The 21,378-nt window shown below is 42.8% G+C and overlaps 1 protein-coding gene across 2 annotated transcripts in view; it reads left to right on the top strand.

Moving 5' to 3' along the window:
* The window catches only part of ABHD12 (abhydrolase domain containing 12, lysophospholipase), an 84,778-nt gene that overhangs the window by 47,109 nt on the left and 16,291 nt on the right, over positions 1 to 21,378 (top strand). For both annotated transcript variants that reach the window (XM_019437180.2, XM_019437181.2), the window contains exons 2-4: positions 9,634 to 9,758; positions 17,731 to 17,836; positions 20,431 to 20,550. In XM_019437180.2, coding sequence (XP_019292725.1) covers positions 9,634 to 9,758; positions 17,731 to 17,836; positions 20,431 to 20,550 — 351 coding nt within the window. The remainder of the gene's footprint in view (positions 1 to 9,633; positions 9,759 to 17,730; positions 17,837 to 20,430; positions 20,551 to 21,378) is intronic.

The raw sequence follows: 21,378 nt of genomic DNA, 5'->3' as shown, positions 1-21,378 counted from the left end.
TACAGGTTTAGTTCTAGACCACCAATAAAACAAATATCAGAATAAAGCTAATTGGAGCCTGGGTGGCTCAGTCGGTTAAGTGTCCAATTTCAGCTCAGGTCATTCCCTGCGTCAGGCTCTGTGCTGACAGCTCAGAGCCTAGAGCCTGCTTCGGATTCTGTGTCTCCCTCTTCTCTCTGCCCTTCCCTGTTCTCACTCTGTTTCTCTCTCAAAAAAATAAATATTAAAAAAATGTAATAAAAAAAAGAATAAAGCTAATCAAGTGAATTTTTTTGTTTCCCAGTGTATGTAAAAGTTAAAGTTGTATAAAAGTTATGTTTACACTGTTTTCTATTAAGTGGATAATAGTATTGTGTCTAAAAAATATATGTAACTTAATTAAAAATATTGTATTGCTAAAAATTGCTAACCATCATCTGAGCTTTCAGCAAGTCCTAATCAGTGATCACAGATCACCATAACAAATATAATAATAATGAAAAGGTCTGAAATAATTGTGAGGCTTACCAAAATGTGACACAGAGACATGAAGGGAGCAGATGCTGTTGGAAAAATGTAACCAATAAATGTGCTCAATGCAGGGTTGCCACAAATTTGTAAAAACTCCTATCTGTTCACAGTAAAGTGAAGCACAATAAAGCAAGGTGTGCCTGTATTCATATTAAGAAATAGCTGCAGAAAGCTAGAAACTCATGGTGCATGGGTGACTCAGTCGATTAAACGTCTGACTATTGATTTCTGCTGAAGTCGTGGTTCCAGGCTGTGGGACCAAGCCCCACATCAGGCTCTGTGCTGAACGTGGAGCCTGCTTGGGATTCACGCTCTCTATCCCTCTCCCCCTCTCTCTGGCTCACATGCCCTCTATCTCTCTCTCTCAAATTAAAAAGATAAAGAAAGAAAGAAAGAAGAAATCTAGAAACTCATGTCTTCTACAAGAAAAAGCTGCCAGGATGAGAAGGAATGAAGTATGCCCCAAAGACCCATCCAGGAGCATTCACAGGCAGATAGAGAACCATTACAGTCTGGGAGAGAGGAGTACCTTGATGAAAGCTATACAGGCTCTATTTCTAGATTATAAAAACTTTGTCCTTTAGTTATGAGACTCTTGCAGAACTTATTTACAAGTCAATAATTTTCTGATTAAAATAATGGTATAAATTTTCTAAATCAAGAGCTATGGGGTTTTCAAAATGAAAGTTTTGTTCTGTGAATTTCTTAGTGTGCTGTTTGCTTTTGTTTCCATCTAAAGTTACTAATCACTAATTGCCACTCCTGCACTGTCCTCATTTCCGATCTTTGGTTTCAGGTTTCCTGAGGAGTCTTGAAACACTTGATAGCTACAAGAAACATTTTTGTTGTTGTTCATTTTTGAAAAAACAACAACTGTATTGTTAAATTTTATTTTATTGTCATAAAAACACTTAACATATCTATTCTTTTAAGATGTGAAGTGTACAATGTGGTATTGTTAGCTACATGTAGGGATGATGTTGTATAGTGATGTTGTGTAGTAGATCTCTTGAACTTAATCATCTTACATGATTGAGACTTCATGCATTTTTTTAAGTTTATTAATTTATTTTGAGAGAGAGAGAAAGAGTAGGGGAGGGGCAGAGAGAAAGGGAGAGAGAGAGAGAATCCCAAGGAGGCTCTATGCTGTCAGTGCAGAACCCAACATGGGGCTCAACCTCACCAACTGTGAGATCATGACCTGAGTCGAAATCAAGAGTCAGACGCCTAACTGACTGAGCCACCCAGGTGCCCCAAGACTTGATACATTTGATTAATATCTCCAATTTCCCTCTCCTTGCAGCCTCTGACAACCACCATTCTATTCTGATTCTATGAGTTTGACTATCTTAAACTTTGTTTTTAGAGTAGCTTCAGGTTCCTGGCAAAATCGAACAGGAAGTACAGACACTTGCAGTATACCTCTGCCCCACACACGCAACCTCCCCAACTACTGACATCCCATACCACAATAATACATTTATTACAGTCAATGAGCCTACAGTCACATATCATCATTCAAAGTCTATAGTTTACATTAGGGTTCAACTTGGTGTTGTACATTTGGAGGTTGTAACAAATGTGTAATGACATATCCCTACCATTTGTAGTGTCAGGTAGAATAGTTTCACTGCCCTAAAAATCCTCTGTGCTCTGCCTGTTCATCCTTCCATCCCTGCTAACCTCTGGCAACCACTAATTTTTTTACTGTCTCCATAGTTTTGCCTTTTCTAAGGTGTAATATAGCTGTGATCACACAGTATGTAGTCCTTTCAGATTGGATTCTTTCACTCAGTAACATTAAGTTCCACTGAGTAATACTAAGTTTCCTCTATGTCCTTTCATGGTTAGGTGGCTCATTTCATTTTAGGCTAAGTAACATCCCATTGTTTGGTTGTACCACAGTTTGTGTATGCATTTACCTACTGGAGGACATGTTCATTGTTTCCAGCTTTGAACAATTATGAATAAAGCTACTATAAATATTTGTGAACAGGTTTTTGTGTGGACTTAGATTTTCTACTCATTTGGCTGAATATCAAGGAGTGCGATTGCCAGATGGCATGGTAAGAGTATATTTAGTTTTCTAAGAAAGCGCCAAACTGTCTCCCAATGAGGCTGAACCCTTTTGTGTTCCTGCCAGCATTGAGAGTTCCCATTGTTTCACGTCCTCACCAGTATTTGGCATCGTACATATTTTGGGTTTTGGCCATTGTAATATGTGTATAGTGGTATCTCATTGTTTTAATGTACAATTCCCCAATAACATATGATGTTCAGCCTTTTTTCACATACTTCTCATCTGTATACCTTCTTTGAAGAGGTTCAGGTCTCTTGCCCTTTTTCAAATTGGGTTATTTTCTCATTGTTGAGAAATGTTAAGAGTCCTTTGTAGCAATCCCTATCAAAATAACACCAGCATTCTTCACAGAGCTAGAGCAAAAACAGTCCTAACATTTGTATAGAACCAGAAAAGACCCCGAATAGCCAAAGCAATCTTGAAAAAGAAAACCAAAGCAGGAGGCATCACAATCCCAGACTTCAAGCTGTATTACAAAGCTGTAATCATCAAGACAGTATGGCACTGGCACAAGAAAAGACACTCAGATCAATGGAACAGAATAGAGAACGAACCCAGAAATGAACCCAAAATATATGGCCAACTAATCTTTGACAAAGCAGGAAAGAATATCCAATGGAATAAAGACAGTCTCTTCAGCAAATGGTGCTGGGAAAACTAGACAGCGACATGCAGAAAAATGAACTTGGACCACTTTCTTACACCATACATAAAAATAAACTCAAAATGGATGAAAGACCTAAATGTAAGACAGGAAGCCATCAAAATCCTTGAGGAGAAAGCAGGAAAAAACCTCTTTGACTTTGGCTGCAGCAACTTCTTATTCAACATGTCTCCAGAGGCAAGGGAAACAAAAGCAAAAATGAACTATTGGGACCTCATCAAAATGAAAAGCTTCTGCACAGTGAAGGAAACAATCAGCAAAACTAAAAGGCAACCAACGGAATAGGAGAAGATATTTTCAAATGACATATCAGATAAAGGGTTAGTATCCAAAATCTATAAAGAACTTATCAAACTCAACACCCCAAAAACAATCCAGTGAAGAAATGGGCAAAAGACATGAATAGACACTGTTCTAAAGAAGACAGCCAGATGGCCAACCAACACATGAAAAAATGCTCAACATCATTCATCATCAGGAAAATACAAATCAAAACCACAATGAGATACCACCTCACACCTGTCAGAATGGCTAACATGAACAACTCAGGCAACAACAGATGTTGACGAGGATGCAGACAAAGAGGATCTCTTTTGCACTGCTGAGGGGAATGCAAGTTGGTGCAGCCACTCTAGAATACCATATGGAGGTTCCTCAAAAAAATAAAAGTAGAACTACCCTACAACCCAGCAATTGCACTAGTAGGTGTCTATCCAAGGGATGCAGGTATGCTGTTTCAAAGGGGCACATTCACCCCAATGTTTATAGCCACGCTATCAACAATAGCCAAAGTATGGAAAGAGCCCAGATATCCATCGATGGATGAAGATGTGGTGTATATACATATATATACAATGGAGTATTACTTGGCAATCAAAAAGAATGAAATCTTGCCATTTGCAACTATGTGGATGGAACTAGAGGGTATTATGCTAAGCAAAATTAGAGAAAGACAAATATGATATGACTTCATATGAGGGATTTAAGATACAAAGCAGATGAACATAAGGGAAGGGAAGCAAAAGTAATATAGAAACAGGGAGGGGGACAAAACATAAGAAACTTTAAAAGAGTTTCTTAGAGAAACAGAGGGTTGCTGGAGGGGTGCTGGGATAAATGGGTAAGGGGTGTTAAGGAATCTACTCCTGAAACCATTGTTGCATTATATGCTAACTGACTTGGATATAAATTAAAAAATAAATTAATTAAGAAAATCCTTTGTGTATTTTATACAGTAGTCTTTTATCAGATGTGTCTTTTGCAAATATTTTCTCCCAGTCTGCAGCTTCTCTTGTCATTCTCTTAATACTGTCATAGGCAGAGCAGAAGTTTTTAATTTGAATAAAGTGTAACTTATCAGTTATTTCTTTAGTGGATTGTACCTTTGAGGTGGTATCTAAGAAGTCTTCATCACCACCACCACTCCCCCCCCCCACCCCAGGTCACTTATGTTTTCTTCTGCCATCTTGTAGGAATTTGATAGCTTCACATTATACATGTAGCTCTATGAGCCATTATGAGTTCATTTTTGTGAAGGGTATAAGTCTATGTCTAGATTCCTTTTTTATCATGTGGATATCCACTTATTATAGCACCATCTGTAGACCAGACTCTTTATTTCCCATTGTATTACTTTCAAAGATCAGTTAACTGTATTTATGTGGCTCTATTTCTGGGCTCACTGCTGTGTGTTCTATTGATCACCAGGACCACGCTGGAACCAGCTGAACATCAGCCTGCAGCCTCCCCATTTCCCCTTGGGCTCCTGGCTTGCTTGCCCAGACCCCTTGGCCTTTCTGTGGCCTTTTTCCATCCCGTGCTCCCTCTTAGGTACAGGTCTTGGCTCCCTCTCACGTCCTTACCAACCAGTCCAGCCAAGTCTTGCTTCAGGATCTACCCTTCTAAGGAGGCAGCAGAAAGGTGTAAATTGCACAAATTTTTCTTTTCTAGAATAATTTGTTAAAAAGTCCCCTGTCAGAAACATCTATCTTTAGTTGGGAGAAAATCCCAGATTGCACATTGGGTACTCTGGGCCTCTTACCTCTGGTTTGGGCTGCTTCTCCAGAAGGAGAGGCCAGGATGAAGGAATGGGGGATCCTCAGTAGTCCTGGAAGAACATGGGGATGTCAGCATGGCCTGCCCCCACACACTTTGCTAGGCTTCTTGTCCGGAGGCAAGTTACTCAAATCCTTGGGACTTGCTTTGTGCTCTGTGAAAATGGGGCTAATATTGGACAGATTGAGGTAACATGAAGTCCAGCAGATTGGTCAGATTTATTAATGATTACTTATATTGTACTTTCTGTCTTTTAGATTTTGTGTTACTTTTTTTTATTTTGAAATAATTATAGATTCATAGAAATTGTACTGAAATGTACAATGGTGTCCACTGTTCCCATCCACCAGCCTTCTTCAATTTGATGTAACATAACACAACCATAGTACAAAATCAGCCTAAGGAGATTGCCATCGATGCAATCCAAGAGCTTATTCAGATTCCACCAGTTAAAAATACACTCGTGTGTGTGTGTGTGTGTGTGTAATGCTGTCCAGTCTAATTACATGTGTAGCTTTGTGGAACCACTGTCACATCAAGGTACTAATCTGTACCCCCACCCACCCAACCAGGCTCCTTTGCGCTACCCTTTATTGCCACCCTCACCCTCTCCTCCCCTCCCTAAACCCAGGCAACCACTAGTCTTGTCTCCATCTCTATCACTTTGTCATTTCAAGAACATTTTTATAAATGAACTTACAAAATGTCACCTTTTGGGATTGATTGACTTTTTAAGCTCAGTATAATTCCCAGGTTCATCCAAGTTGTTGCACAATCAATAGTTCGTTCCTTTTTATGGCTATGTAGTATTCCATGGCCAGTATGGACAGTTTATTTATCCATTCACTTCTTGAAAGACATCTGAGTTGGGGCTATTATGAATAGAGCTGCTATAAACATACATGTACAAGTTCCTGCATGAAATTAAGTCTTCATTTCTTTGGAATAAATGCCCAAGAATGTAACTGATGGGCTATATCCTTTTTTTAAATTTTATTTTATTTGAGAGAGTGAGAGAGAGCATGAGTGGGGAAGAGAGGCAAGGGGTGGGGGGAATCCCAAGCAGGCTCCATGCTCAGTGCCAAGCTGGATGCGTGGCTCAATCCCATGACACTGGGATCACAACCTGAGATGAAATCAAGAGTCAGACACTTAGCTGACTGAGCCACCCAGGCTCCCCTGATGGGCTATATCCTAAGTCTCTTCATTATATTCGTTTCTACAGCTCCTTTCTATTTCTTGACAAGTGCTTCTGGTTATCTGTTTATGGTACTGATAATATGAGTAACCTCTAAAGACATGTATACTGAATCATTGTTCAAGCTATGGCAAAAATTTTTCCTCTTCATGAGGATGGGTGCAGCATAGAGAAAGGTGGACCTCCGTGATTACACCAGGTCACGTGCAGGTGCTAAATGAAGGTGATGCTTTCTTCAGCTGTGTGGGAAATGTTCATTCTTATCAGTAATCAAGAACAAGGAATGCTTCTAGCAAGGGTAAGTACATTAATAGCAATACTACCAGCAATAAGTAAGGGTTGCAACTAAAGGAATTTCTGAGAAAATTAACAAAATTGTCACAAGAAGTAGGTAATAATTACTTAAGTAAAGAGATGAAGTAAATTATATCTTTTCCCCATTGTTTATATCATCCTTATTTCTTCTTGATAAATTCTTTTAACTTTATAAGGAAGAGTTTCCATCTTATATAAACTATTCCAAAATATGAGGAAGATGAAAAGCCACCATCTATGAAGAAGAACCACCCTGAAATAGCACAGAAAATACAATGTTGATTTTACTAATGAATAGGAATACTTTTTTAGGTGAACTGATATATCAAAACAGCAGTCTGCTAGTGTCCTGGGCAATATTGTTGGGCTTCTTTCACTCAGTATAATTATTTTGAGATTCATCCATGGTTGCATGTTATCAATAGTTAGCTCCTTTTATTGTGTGTGTAGTGTTCCATTCTAAGAACAAACTATGGTTTGTTTATCCATTCACCCGTTGATAGACATTTGCATTATTTCAGTGGTTGTTTTGAGTAAAACTTCTGTGAATGTTTTTTTTATCAAGTCTTTGTGTGGGCATATGCTTTCCTTTCACTGAGGACATAAAATTACGAGCTACTTGAATACCTTACAGTTGAGCAGATTTATGCAGGCTCTGGAGGCTGAGTGAACAAATTGTGTGAGGGACATAGGAATCGCCAATGTGGCTGAAGCAGAGGACACAAGCGTGAGCTTTGCATCTGGTGTTTGATGGCTGTGCATTTGATTGCAGGCTATTTTCTTTGTTATGGGCTCTCCATTTTCTCTCAGAATGAAGTCTGAATTCTTCTTGGCCTCTTTGGACCTCTCACATTGTGCCCAACCTTCCTTTTCAGGGTCCTTAACTATGCCCACTATGTTCTTTCCTTTAATGAGAATAAGAAGATGGTGATAACAGCTTAGCTATATTGTGGACCTGGGACTCAGGTATGCAATCTACATGTATTATTGTGTAATCCTTCCAGGAGCCTCATGAAGGAGGTACCATTTTTATGCCTTTCGTGCAGGGAGGAAACCACAGTTCAGAGATGTTAAATAACTTGTCCAAGATTGCACAGCTATTAAGTGCTAGGTTGGATGTTGGACTAGATCATCTGACTTCAGAGCCAGCACCTTTAACCACAATGTTGTACACCCGTCATCACTGAAAGGACAGATTGTGAATGGAATTTAAGACGCCATTTAAACTGTTCTTCCATATGATCTAGTTAATTCCAATATTCCTAACTTAAGTGTTTCCTCCCAGTGGCCCAGTGGCAGCCCAGACTGGGTTGGATCACCTTGCACCAGGTGCCTGTCTCAGATCTCTGTGTCTGTCCAGCTGAGCTGGGAGTGCAGCATGGATATAGATGCCCTCCTTTGCTGCCCTTAGTATCTACTGCCCAAAGAGTGCTAGGTACTCAGTAATAGCATTGATTAAACCAGTTGAATGAGTGAATGAATTTTATTATCAGATATGCATGTTTGTCATCAGCTTTATTGAGATATTATTTACACATACAGATGTGTAACCACAATCAAGATAAAATTATTTCAATCACTCTAAAAGTTCCCTGTGCCCCTTGCAATCTCCCTCTACCTTCCAGCTACCACTGTTCTGTTTTTCTGTCCCTATAGTTATGCCTCTTCTAGAATTGTTTTAAAGTTTATTTATTGAGAGGGAGAGAAAGTGAGTACTAGTGGGGGAGGGGGAGGGGCAGAGAAGAGGGAGAGAGAATCCCAAGCAGGCTTCACACTGCCAGTGCAGAGCCCAATGCAGGGCTCGAACCCATGAACCACAAGATTATGACCTGAGCCAAAATCAAGAGTTGGATGCTTATTGAGCCACTCAGGCACCCCTAGAATGTTTTTTTAAGCAATCTCTATACCCAGCATGGGGCTTGAACTCATGACCCCTACTAGATCAAGAGTCCCACACTGTTCTGACTGAGCCAGCTAGATACCTCTCCCTTCTAGAATTTTAGACAAATGGAATTATACAGAATGTAGTCTTTTGTGTCTGTCTTATTTAATTTAGCAGAATGCTTTTGAGATGCATCTGTGTTACTGCATGTGTCAGCAGTTCCAGGTATATATTTAAAACCACCTTACATAGTTATTTTGGTAACAGTCCAGAGATAAACAGCCCCACTAAGGTTTGGACTTGGTTTGTAAGAACAGCAGTTCCCAAGGGTGCTCTGCAAGATCCTTTAAGAATGTCCACAAGCTGGACTTCAGGTTTGGCACTTGCTAAGGGTCTGATGTCTGTGCTGTATTCTGATCCCAGGACAAGCATAGGAAATCATCAGGACCTTTCGTTGGCTTTCAGGAGAAAATACCCTCCCCATCTCTCTGCAATAGAGTTCTAAGCTCAGATTGAAAGACTGTCTAAAATGATTATTTTAACAAAAGCAGGTGGGAGGCTAGTCTTCTTACTGGCAAAATTCTTGTGGGGAAAGCTACGTGTGGATTTTAGTTAGTGATTTTGATAAAGCTGTTAATAAACAGCAAAATTGCACCTGCTGTCTTTTTTTTTTTTTTTTCAACATTTTTTATTTATTTTTTGGGACAGAGAGAGACAGAGCATGAACAGGGCAGGGGCAGAGAGAGAGGGAGACACAGAATCAGAAACAGGCTCCAGGCTCCGAGCCATCAGCCCAGAGCCTGACGTGGGGCTCGAACTCACGGACCGCGAGATCGTGACCTGGCTGAAGTCGGACGCTTAACCGACTGCGCCACCCAGGCGCCTCTGCACCTGCTGTCTTTGACCTGTTAACTGCTGTTCTCTTACAGGAGAAAGGGCCTGTGGTTCCGACTGAGGAAGATTCTTCTCTGTGTTCTGGGGTTGTATGTTGCCATTCCATTTCTCATCAAACTATGTCCTGGAATACAGGCCAAACTGATTTTCTTGAATTTTGGTAAGTACCACGTGCCCACTTTGCCTTTAATTTTAGTAAGGGTTCATTTGCATGATGATTTATATATTTGCATATCTACCACCCAGATCGAGAAATAGAAACATTTCTATTACCCAGAAAGTTCCCTGTGTCCCTTCCCAGTCACAGGCTGCTATAGTGACTGAATTACTCTCCAGGGCTGGTATCTGTGTACACAGGTGACTTCTGCACGGGCAGAGGTCTTTCTTTAGCTGAAGTGGATGAAAGTGTTAACAATGTGGAGAGTCTTCTGAAGCTGTTGTGTTGGAGATGCTTTGCCCCTTGTGCAGTCTAGGAGGTTAACTGTCCTTGGAAAAGATGACCACTTAAAGATGACCACCTTAAAAAAATAATTAGGACTTTTTCTGGAAAAAAAAAAAAACACAAAAATTAGCCTGACATGCTTTGGTTTCTATGGAATTATATGCTGACTTTATGGGTGCTGTGTAGTCTCCTTGAGTTAACTTGGATCTTGCGTGGTTTTTATTCATGCTGTGTATTTACTTTTGTGCAAGTGGGAGGAGAAAGGTCCAGAAGTATCAAGTTTAGGAAACAGAAGTCAGAGGGCTCCCAAGTACATAATCCTGGGAATAATCCTCTCCAGGAGCATCATTTTACACCTAGAAGATGAGGCTAGGAAGGAAGAGGTTGGGTCTGTGGGTGTTAGAATTTGAGGATAGAACTTGGTGCTTGGTACACAGCAGGTGCTCTGTAAGTGATGGCCTTCAGCTCAGGTGTAGGTGGCACAAACCAGTCAAGGCAGGCTCTGTGCATGCTTTTAGCTATGTTGGTTTGCAAAGAGTGGGTTTAAACCGTGTGTGTTTGGGAGGAGAGGCTGAGAAGCTGGGGCTGATGTCGTGGGAGGTTGCTGGTAGAGTGGAGGGAGGAGGAAGCTCATGAAGATGAGGAGGAGGACAGGCAGGAGGCGTTGAGATGGCTCTTGTGTGACTGTGGCCTGAGACAAGTTCAGAGAGTGGGGTGGCACTGGGGGCAGGTGTGTCAGGACTCCAGAACTGTCGTCTATAGTAGCTCTGCAGGTGCCTGGGCGTACGAGTCCAGGGTTGTTAAGCCTATAATGGATTTAATCGCAGGAACTTGGAAGTCACTGCTAAAAGGGCATTTCTGCTCTAAAGAGGAACAGTAGGAGGAGGAAGAGAAATAGTAAGGTCAATGTTTAATACTTTGTAAATCTAAAGTAAGTTTTTTACTTGGTATCTTAAAATAAGTGTAAAATACTTGTATGCCAAGAGGCATTTGATTTTTCTAACAAACTTAGCTGAGTTTCTAGGAATTTATCTTGTCTAAGTTTTTGCCAGTGTGAGAAACACAAACTTAAAAAGAACTAACAACATAGTAAAATCAAGGGAGCTTTGATTTTTCTGACTTTAACTCTTAAATGTCCACAGTTGGTCCAGCACAGAAGAGAGTTTGAGTTTACATGTAAACATGAAGTTATAGGGCTGCATATTCCCTGATGGCAGATCTTAGGATTGAATGGCTTTTCCAACTCTGTAAGCCTCTGGGTGCTTTGGGCAGGTGCCTTTGCCACATGGTGGGGTCCCAGCAAATAATTTGAATTGAATTGATTTTCTTTAAATCAGTTATTTGGGCTGTTTTAGATACAGCCCACAAATGTTGCTTGGTTGGTTTCCTAATGAAATAGCAGGATGTTCCACAGGAACAGAACTTTGGGGTTCTCGTAGGCCAGTCCTCTGCACCTCCACAAGGAGATGCTGGTCTCTTACCCTTTCCTTCCACATGTCTGCTGCATGGTAGTGAGGTCACCTCCTCTGTGGGATTGTGGGGGTCTCGAGTGTAGCCCTGCAGTGTTTTGGAAGTTTCACCCCACAGTGCTGGAGGGCTAGCATGTTGGAGTAGCACCTCCATTTTTGTCTCCTCGAAATGTGAATCATGATCCTGTGGATTTCAATTTGGACACTAAAGGAAATCTAACAGTCTTTTGGGCCTCAGAACCTGATTAAAGAATATATATATATTTTTTAATTTTTATTTTAGAGAGAGAGTGAGCATGTGAGTGGGGAGAGGGGCAGAGGGAGAGAGAGTGAATCTTAAGCAGCCTCCATGATCTGCACAGAGCCTTGACACAGAGCTCCATCCCATGACCCTGAGATCATGACCTAAGCCGAAATTAGAGTTGGACACTCAACCGACTGAGCCACCCAGGCACCTCAAGAATATATTCTTAACTTCACACCAAATCTATCTGAAATCAAATTCATAAATCAGATAAATAAGCTTTAGAAAAAGCTTAGCTCCTATGGTTTCAGGCATTATTCTACTTTGAATATATTTCATAAGCAAAAAATATATGATCATTCCAAAAACAAAATTAACTGCAAAGCCCTGAATGGTAGTAAAGAAGAAAAAGAAAATCATTCTGAGAAAATTGTTAACTTCGTTGCTTATATATTTCCTGCTGGTCTCTTTTGTCTGAGTCTCTACACATAAATATAAATATATGTGCTTTTCATACTCAGGTTCAAAAGTATGATTCCATCTCAGTGATGTTGGGTGATACCCGGTATTTGTGGTCTTGAAGTCTAGATAACTTTTTTGTTGTTAAACTGAAGTATAGTTGGCATATAGTATTACATTAGTTTCAGGTGTATAACACAGAGCTTCAACAATTATATGCATTACTCGGGCTCCTCACAATAAATGTAGTTACCATCTGTCAGTATACTAATTTGCTACAATATTATAGACTGTATTCCCTGTGCTGTACTTTTTATCTTCATGATATATGTATTTAACTAGAAGTTTGTACCTCTTCATCCCCTTCCCCTATTTTGCCCTCTGGCAACCACCAGTTTGTTCTCTGTATTTGTGGGTCTGGTTTTAGTTTTTTTGTTTGTTTGTTCTTTTGTTTTGTAGATTCCATTTGTTTTATAGATTCCACGTGTAAGTGAAATCATATGGTATCTCTCTTTCTCTGTCTGATTTATTTCACTTAGCATATACCATCTGTGTTGTCTCAAAATGGCAAGATCTCATCATTTTTTATGGCTGTGTAATGAAATCTAGCTATCTTCTCTGCAGTTCTTTTCCCCTCAGATCTAGAACTATCTCTTGGTGAAAGGAATGTTTCAGTTCAGAGGCCTGCACAGAACTGCTCCTCTGCACATTACCTTGGGCCTTTTTTTGGAAATAGGTTAGATATATAAATTATATATTTGTTTTTAAAGCAGAAGGCAGCCAACTTGCTTTAACGTTCTCTGGGACAATAATTCTTAAGCTTCCTCTTTTTCCTTCCTCTTAGCAGTCCCTGTTAACCCTTGATAGCTGTCTTTCTTTTAAATTTTTTTTTATTTGAGTGTAGTTGACAAACAATGTTACATTAGTTTCAGGTATACAGCATAGTGACTGGATAAGTTTAAAAATTAGGCTGTGCTTACCACGAGTATATCATAAACATGATTACAGTATTATTGACTATTCCTTATGCTGTGCCTTTCATCCCTGTGACTAACTTACTGCAGAACTGGAATCCTGTACCTCCCACTCCCCTTCTCCTATTTTGCCCATCGTCCCCCCCTCCCTGCTCCCCCGCCAACACTTCTCTCTGGCAACCATCAGTTTGTTCTCTGTGTTTGTAGGTCTGATTCTGCTTTTTGCTTGTTTATTCATTTGTTTTTGTTTTTGTTTTAGATTCCACATATGAATGGAATCATATGGTATTTGTCTTTCTCTGATTATTTCACTTGGCATAATACACTGTAGATCTATCCATGTTGTCACAATGGGAAGCTATGGCCCTTTTTTTTTATGTCTGAGTAATAGGTGTGTGTGTATGTGTGTGTGTGTGTGCACGCACACACACGCTACATTGTCCTTATTCATTCGTCTATCTGTGGACACTTGAGCTGCTTCCATAATCTGGCAATTGTAAATAATGCTGTAATAAACATGGGGATGCATATATTTTTTTGAATTAATGGTTTTGTATTTGGGGGGTAAATATCCACACAGTATAATCATAGGATAGTTCTATTTTTAATTTTTTGGGGAACCTCCATACTATTTTCCTTTCTTACCCCTTTTCTTATTAGGGAAGCCCCTACAGCCCACATCATGTAGTTAAAATCTGATAAAACCCAGGACCCTCTGGCCCTCCCCTTGTTAGCACCTTGTTAGCACTCTTCCAGTGCATCAGTGACTGGGATGAAAGGTAGCCCCAATATTTAAAATGTCAGGCAGTGAAAAATGTCCATTATGGCTAAGCAACCGTAGCCTCTCACCCTATCACATATTTTCCAGATGGGCTAAAGAAGGGATAATAGATGAGGTTGTTTTCTGTTCATTTATGTACTCACTGGTTATTCACTGAGCACCATTTGTGCGGGATCATGAGCATTGGTAGGTGGTTGCTGATAAGTGACAGTGTGGCCAGGGGGCAGATAATGCAAAATGGGAAGGAAGGGTTGAAGCAGCTGGTTGGGCCCTGCCGGCCTGTGGACACAGCGGCCTGTGTTTTGGGTTCCTGGGCTGTGCAGTTAAGCTGTATGTGAGGGCGAACTTACATCCATAACCATGAGGAGCTCAGTCACTGTCCCTGTCCCTGTCCCAGACTCCTCACTCCTGCCCCTGCCACACACCTTGTGCACTGCCAATGGGCCCTGTGCTGTGCCCTGACTCAACCCTATGGAAGAAGCAGGATCTCTGAGGGTCATATGGCCAAGGGATGTGATCACACAGGAGGTCAAAGGGTCCTGGTACTCATTTGTTCCTGGACACGAGGAGTGAGGTGTGTTCTGGCCTGGGCAGATCCCACAACCCTCCTCCTTGCACCACTTGACCTGGCCCTTTGTGGAGTTTCTGCTGACTCAGACCAGTAGTTCCCAGTGGTTCCTCTGGCCACTTACTCTCTCTGGAGCTCTCTGACACCCCGGACTGACCAGGGACCTTCATTCCAGAGAGGTTTACAGGTGGCATTTGCTGGACTTGGTGCATTCACTGCCTCCTTTTTCATGGATATTTCTAAAACAGAAATAAAGGTGAACTGGAAGATAAGTTTTGTGGAATGAGGTCCTCCTGGAGTAGAATTTGGCTTCTCAGTTCCTAGATTTCTCAGGCCTAGAAGCTTTTGGGATTAGCTGCTAATCCTCATTAAACACTTTTCACAGGTAGGGGGTCCTCTCAGAGCACTGGGGAAGTTTGTAAGTAGCTTAGCCGCCTTCTCTTCCGACACAGAACCAGCCTGAGGTCTGAGAGCTGAGCCAGTGGAAGCCAAGTGCCCTCAGTCCTTGATGACACCCACTTTCTGCTTGGCGTGGGAGGGGGAGGGTGGGTAATTCCAGCCTCAGGAGTGGAATTAAGACAGACTGGGTGTGGAATGGACAGTGGGCACCAGGTTCCAGCTTTCAGAGTTTTATTGAGGAAGTCATTTCACTTCACAGTTGTCAGATGATGAACTGGCCCAATAAGCTGCAGCCTTCAGTTTCCACAACATGGAACAAAGTCCCAGAATGGAGATTGAAGGAGTAGGTACCTGTGTCTGAAATAGCACAAGAAAGAGAGGTCCTTTCCAAGGGCCTTCTGGTAGGGAGGCTTCTCTGAGTCCCATTGCCAGAGTAAGATCTGAGCTCCAGAGCATGGCCACATTCATCCTTGGGCGCAGATGTAACAAATAACCACAAACTGGCTGGCTTAAAACAACAGAATTTTATTCTCTCCCAGTTCTAGAGCCTGGAAGCCTGAAATCAATATGTCACAGGCCTATGCTCCCTGAGACTCTGGGCACAGTCCTTCTGTGCCTCCTCCTAGCCTTTGGTGGTGGCTGGTAGTCCGTGGTGTTCCTCGGCTTGTAGCTGCCTCTGTGGTCATGCGGCTGCCTCCTCCTGGTGTCTTTACACTGTCTTCCTCTGTCCTTGTCTGTGTCAGTGTCCCAATTTTCCTTTTTGATGAGGACACCACTTACACTGGATCAGGGTCCACCTCATGATCTCACTTTAGCTTAATTATCTCTGTAAAGACCCTATTTCCAAATAAAGTCACATTCTGATGGGCTGGGGGTTGGGACTTCAGTGTATCTCTTTGGGGGGGCACTAATCAACTCCTAGAAAGGACAGTAGGGCCAGTCTGTATCAGAGCCATTTCCCTTCTTCCTTCCCATCTGATTAGCTAAGAGTGTGGGCTATGGAGCCAGACTGCCTGGGTGCAAGTCTCAGTTCTGTGATATGTGAGCTGGTGACTTAACAAGAGCCATAAAATGGAAGTGGTGGTATGCACATCACAGGAAGCACTACAGGAGGGTATGCGCAGTGCAGGGCTGGCATGGTGGGAACACCAGGAAGTGTGATGCTACCTCCTTTGATGGGCATTCTTCTTTTGAGAGAAAGGAATGATTAAAGTTGAAAAAATTTAGGCTGCTTCTTAGGGAAGAGATGGGTTAAGAAACTGGAGGTACAGGCAGCAGCCTTGGTGAGTGGATTTGTCTCCTTGCATGGTGTGAAATTCTCAGGGCATTTCTGGGGAAGGAGCTTGTGTGTACCCCCATGTCCTCCCGAGGGGGTATTTCATTTCTTCAGCAAATGTGTAGTGAGCTGCAGTGGGCATTTGAAGAAGTGAGAGCTAGATGTGCAGGTATGTGGCAGGAGAGCACTCAGGTTGTGAGGACAGCAAGTGCAAAGGCCCTGAGGTGGAAGATCAATGGTTGTGGCTCACAAATGGGATGATAACAGGAGATGAGCATGTTTGACTTTTGTACCATGTGGATATATGCAGTTATGTGATGAAACTACTCTCTTCACCAAAGAAAACTGTACAGAGGTATGTGACTCCCTTATGCAAGGTGGGATTGGCTAGTCAGTACCATCCTGCTCTTTGTTGCTACCCCTTTTGGGAGTTGCCATTTTATAAAGTAAGTTGCACCTTAAGGTTTTGGTTTTTTTTTAAGTGTTTCAATTTTTAACTAAATATATCTTTAAAAATTGTGTTCACCACAAGAAGTAAAATACAACAGTATATAAAGGAAAAATTAAATATCCCCTATCTGCCCTGTGCATGTGCTCATGTGCACACACACACACACACTCTTCACTAACAGCCTGGTCTGTGTCTTCCTGTATTTCTTTACAAGGCACATGTGGGTGGTGGTGGTGTGATGTTGCTTGCTTGTTTTTACAATAGCAGTGTAGGACTGTGCAGTATACATGTCATCTCTCTCCTTCCCTGCTCTTCTGCCTGTAGTTCGTGGACATTCCTCCAGGTCAGTGGGTCTTGACTGGTCTCCAGCTAAAGGCTCCCGGATTTTCCTTAGTGTGGGTGCCCCACAGAATCCTGTCCTCTTGGCAGGCGACCTATAAAATCTAGGGCTCCTGCTGTACAGTTCCACTCAGCGTCACTCAACTCTAGATGGACTCTGTGGATTCCCTGCGCCCATACCTTATCTTCCACTGGCCTATCGGCATGAAGTGACGGATTTAGAAACTTTGGGACCCCACTTGACTGACTCATACCCACAATCACTTGGTCACTGAGTGCTGTGGCCCCAGCTCCAGAACACGCCATCTGCCTGTCACTTTTCCCACAGTCCCTTCCACCAGCACCCTGACTCCAGCCTTCAGTTGCGGCTTAGCCAGGCCTGGCTGGCCTCCCCATCTCCAGCCTCTCTCAGGGCCACAATGTCCCTGAGGCTCTTCGGGGATCTTGCGTTCCCTCACTTGTATCTTCTCACCTTGAACAACCATCAGAGGACCATCACTACTCAGACCTCGTCTTTGCTGGAGGATGTGCAGGTGTGCTTGCAGTATTCCAGCACCCTCTCTCTCAGCTCTGCATCTGAGGCTGAAGGGCCCTGTGCACCTGGCATTCTTGCTTTGGAAAAGACTTTGCGCTTAAGAGCTTTGCCTCTGCTGTATGTGTGTGCACGTGTGTGCGTGTGTGTCCATCTGCCCCCACTAATCCTGGTTTCCATCTCTTTGTCCCCCCACAGTGAGGGTTCCCTATTTCATTGACTTGAAAAAACCGCAGGATCAAGGTTTGAATCACACGTGTAATTACTACCTCCAGCCAGAGGAAGACGTGACCATTGGAGTCTGGTGAGTGCTGGGCAGTGTGGCCAATGTCGTCCAAGACAATTGTGCATCCATTTTTATCTTCACCCTCCCCTGTTTCCAAAGCAGAGATCTTGGCTAAATTTGATCCTAATGGATGGAACACGATGAGATGGCACCAAATTCTGTTCTGAGATTTTCAAATAGCGAAGGCTTTGTGAACCAGGCTGTTTGTTGCAGAGAACTTTATTTCCAGGGGGAAAAAGGAGAGTATGAGTATGGAATCATGAGCACAGGTTCGAAATGCACCCTTTCTTCTCAGAGAAGGGAGCATCTAAACATTGGAGATAGCTGGATTTCTTTCATGTGCAGCACTCCCAGCAGTTGATAATGGTGGTGTTTGCTATCTTCCTCATATTTACTTTTTTGAGCCACAAATTTAAATTGGATGTAAGCTCTGTGACTTCTCTGTGACTCCTTGGAATCTATTTTCATGTTTTTTTTGCTGTGGAAAAGTGGGTGTTTCTGAACAACTAAATTAAAATTGACTAATTTTCTGTGGTGTTTTCCTTTTTCTCTCAGAAGCAGCTCAGCATCACTGCCCCTTTATGTGGCTGGGTTTCCCTTTCAGTAGCCATAATGTCTCTCTCTGCTGTCACAGAAAACTGCTGTGTATGTGAGATGCTTCTAAACAAAATGCTGTGGGTGGCTTCCCAGTGTGGGCTGTGGGGAAGTTCAGGCATTTCTAATGGTCCTGGGTAAAGAATATAAAATAGGAAGGGAGATTATTGTTCTAGGAGTTGATGCTGGCACTAGTCTTTTGTTATTGCTGGTTTAATTTAATCTTGCATTTGCTGACCAATGTGTATGCATGGGACACTTTGCTCTTCTGTCTTCAGTCAGAAGCTTGGTGTGTTTTGCTCAGAGCTCTTTGGTGAGGAAATTAGTCAGCCCTCCTGCTGGTTAGTGTGGTCTGTGCTTTGAGACACAGGGAGTTAGTGGGGACCTCTTCCTCAGGTAGGGCAGTTATATAGCGGGAGGGGTGTTTGTGGTGCTGATAGGCTGAAAGCTCTCACAGCAGTCACACAAGAAGGTTGTACTTAGTGACAACAATGGTGAGACCAAGGGTAGTGACAGCCAGGCTGTATGCTGCTGGGCCCCTGCTGCCTGCCCACGTCTGCACCCTGTGTTTTCATGAGGACTGTGTGGGCCCTCGGGTGGCAGTAGGCTTGTTCTCAGTTGCTTGTCTATGGGCATAAACTCTCTACCTGGCAGAGGGCAGGAGAGCCCTGGGAAAATAGGGTCCCTCCCCTCTGACTGTGAACTTCCCTGGCCTTTAGGAGCCTGCGGTTTGGAGTAGGCTGCTTCCCAGAAGTGAATCAGCTTCAAGCACCTTTATTTTTTTGTATTTAATTTTGTTTTAGTTTATTTAGAGAGAGACAGACACAGCATGAGTGGGGGAGGGGCAGAGAGAGTGGGGGTAGAGAGAGAATCCCAAGCAGGCTCCATGCTGCCAGTGCAGAGTCCAATATAGGGCTCAAACTCATGGAACTGTGAGATCATGACCTGAGCCAAAACCAAGAGTCGGACGCGTAACCAACTGAGCCATCCAGGTGTTCTCCAGCACCTTTAAAATGTGCCTTTCCATCCCATGAATTTGTAATTGCCAGAGAGTGATAATTATGGTCAGAATCACCCAAAATGCAAGCCTCTGGAATGAACCAAAGAAATGTTAGAAATTAAATACTAAAACTTAAGAGCTAGAAAATTTTAAAAAATGGCCATTTAATACTTTCAAACATTCTTGCTAATAAATGTATGTTTTACAGACCCTCCTCTGTGATTAAAAGTATTTGTTGTGGACTGACTTCAGATTAACCGGAGCATCTTCCTAGAGGACAGTTCTGGCCAGAGAGACCGAGCCCACCTGCCTGGCCAGGTGTGGGATGAGTCAGGCTTATTGCCAGTTCATCCACACAGCATGTCAGCCTGCAGCATCTCCTCCTACAGAGATGGGTCTGCTCCCAGATGCCTTGTGAGCAGGCCCTTGAATGTGTTGTGCATTAGAAAGGGTGCTTTAAGGATGGCCAGGCTTCTAGTCCAGCTCATAAAGATCAGTGTTGCTGAATTAGTACCCATGATAGCATGAACTATCTTAAGTACAATGTGAGTTAAATTGTGTACAGTTTAAAAATATAGGTATGTATGAACATTAAAAAAAATTTTTTTTAAATATAGGTATGTATAAGAGAAAATGATGTTACTTGGCTAGTATTTATTAAGTGCTCATTCTGTGTAAGGCCCAGGTGAAGGCCTGGTGACTGAGCCAGAATAGATTGTACCTTACAGAACTCCAGTTCACACGCAAGAAACCCTACCTCATACTCGCCCCTGCCCCACGCAACTGCTACCAGAGGGAGCTTCTGTGGCCCAGAGGGGGCCCAGGTGCAAGTCAGGAAATCTGTCAGAAACCATCCCTGTAGCTTGAAGCTCTGTAGTTATTTCTCCTTGTGATGAGGGCAGTTTGTCTGTCCAGCCCTCCTGTCCTGTTCTCTGCTCAGTTGTGACTCTGTTCCTCCATCATTCTATCAACAATTGCCATCATTTGATTATGTCACTCTGCTCTGCTTCTGTTTCAGGCACACTGTCCCTGCCGTCTGGTGGAAGGACGCCCAAGGAAAGGACCAGATGTGGTATGAGGATGCCTTGGCTACCAGCCACCCTATCATCCTGTACCTGCACGGAAATGCAGGCACCAGGTGAGGAAGAGGAGCCCACGCAGTATGTCTTCTCTGATTGCTGACTTCTTTATGAGGTGGGAAGGTCCTGGCCCAGTTGGTTCTACTGATCCACTGCAGTGAGGGAGTGTGCAGACAGTGGGGCTATGGAGCATCCTGAGAACACAGGAAAAGGCAGTGTTTATGGAGTTTGGGGAAAAGGGGTCAAGGTGAAACTTTCATGAAGCAGTGTCCCTATAGGCTCAGAGCAAAGTGGGCTGTGTGCATGATGGGCCCAGGTGCAGTTTCCTTGGGAACTCCTTTTTTTTTTTTTTAAGTTTATTTATTTATTTTGAGGGAGGGAGCACAAGCAGGGGAGGGGCAGAGAGAGAGAATCTCAAGCAGGCTCCACACCATCAGCATACAGCCTGACTTGGGGCTCGAGCCCATGAACCATGAAATCATGACTCAAGCCAAAACCAAGAATCAGATGCCTAATCAACTGAGCCACCCAGGCACCCTGGGAACTCCTGTGTTAAGCAGGTATGGGAAGCTGTGTCCAGAAACCCCTTATGTGAGCCTGGCACCTAGGTGGAGTGGAGGAAGCTGTGTCTCTGTCATAGTGACCCAGATTCTGGGCCAGAGTGGGTGTTTCCTTCTTCCTGATAGAATTTAAAGGGCAAAGTGAGGGCCTGTGATTTAGGAAATAAGTTTCTCTGAGTAAGGAACAGTGGTCCCTCAGAGGGGTCATTGTGACACTTTAGGACTTCAGCACTCCTGCGGAATGCTGTCTCCTGTTCATCAGCCACCCCTGTCATCCCACGGTGAGGGTCTGTCATCCCACCGTGAGGATCTGTTGTCCCAGGGGGT

The sequence above is a fragment of the Panthera pardus genome, unplaced genomic scaffold (genome assembly GCF_024362965.1).
Source record: "Panthera pardus isolate Hobbes unplaced genomic scaffold, ASM2436296v1 HiC_scaffold_25, whole genome shotgun sequence".
NCBI lineage: Eukaryota > Metazoa > Chordata > Mammalia > Carnivora > Felidae > Panthera > Panthera pardus.
This window is presented reverse-complemented; position numbering and strand designations above follow the sequence as displayed.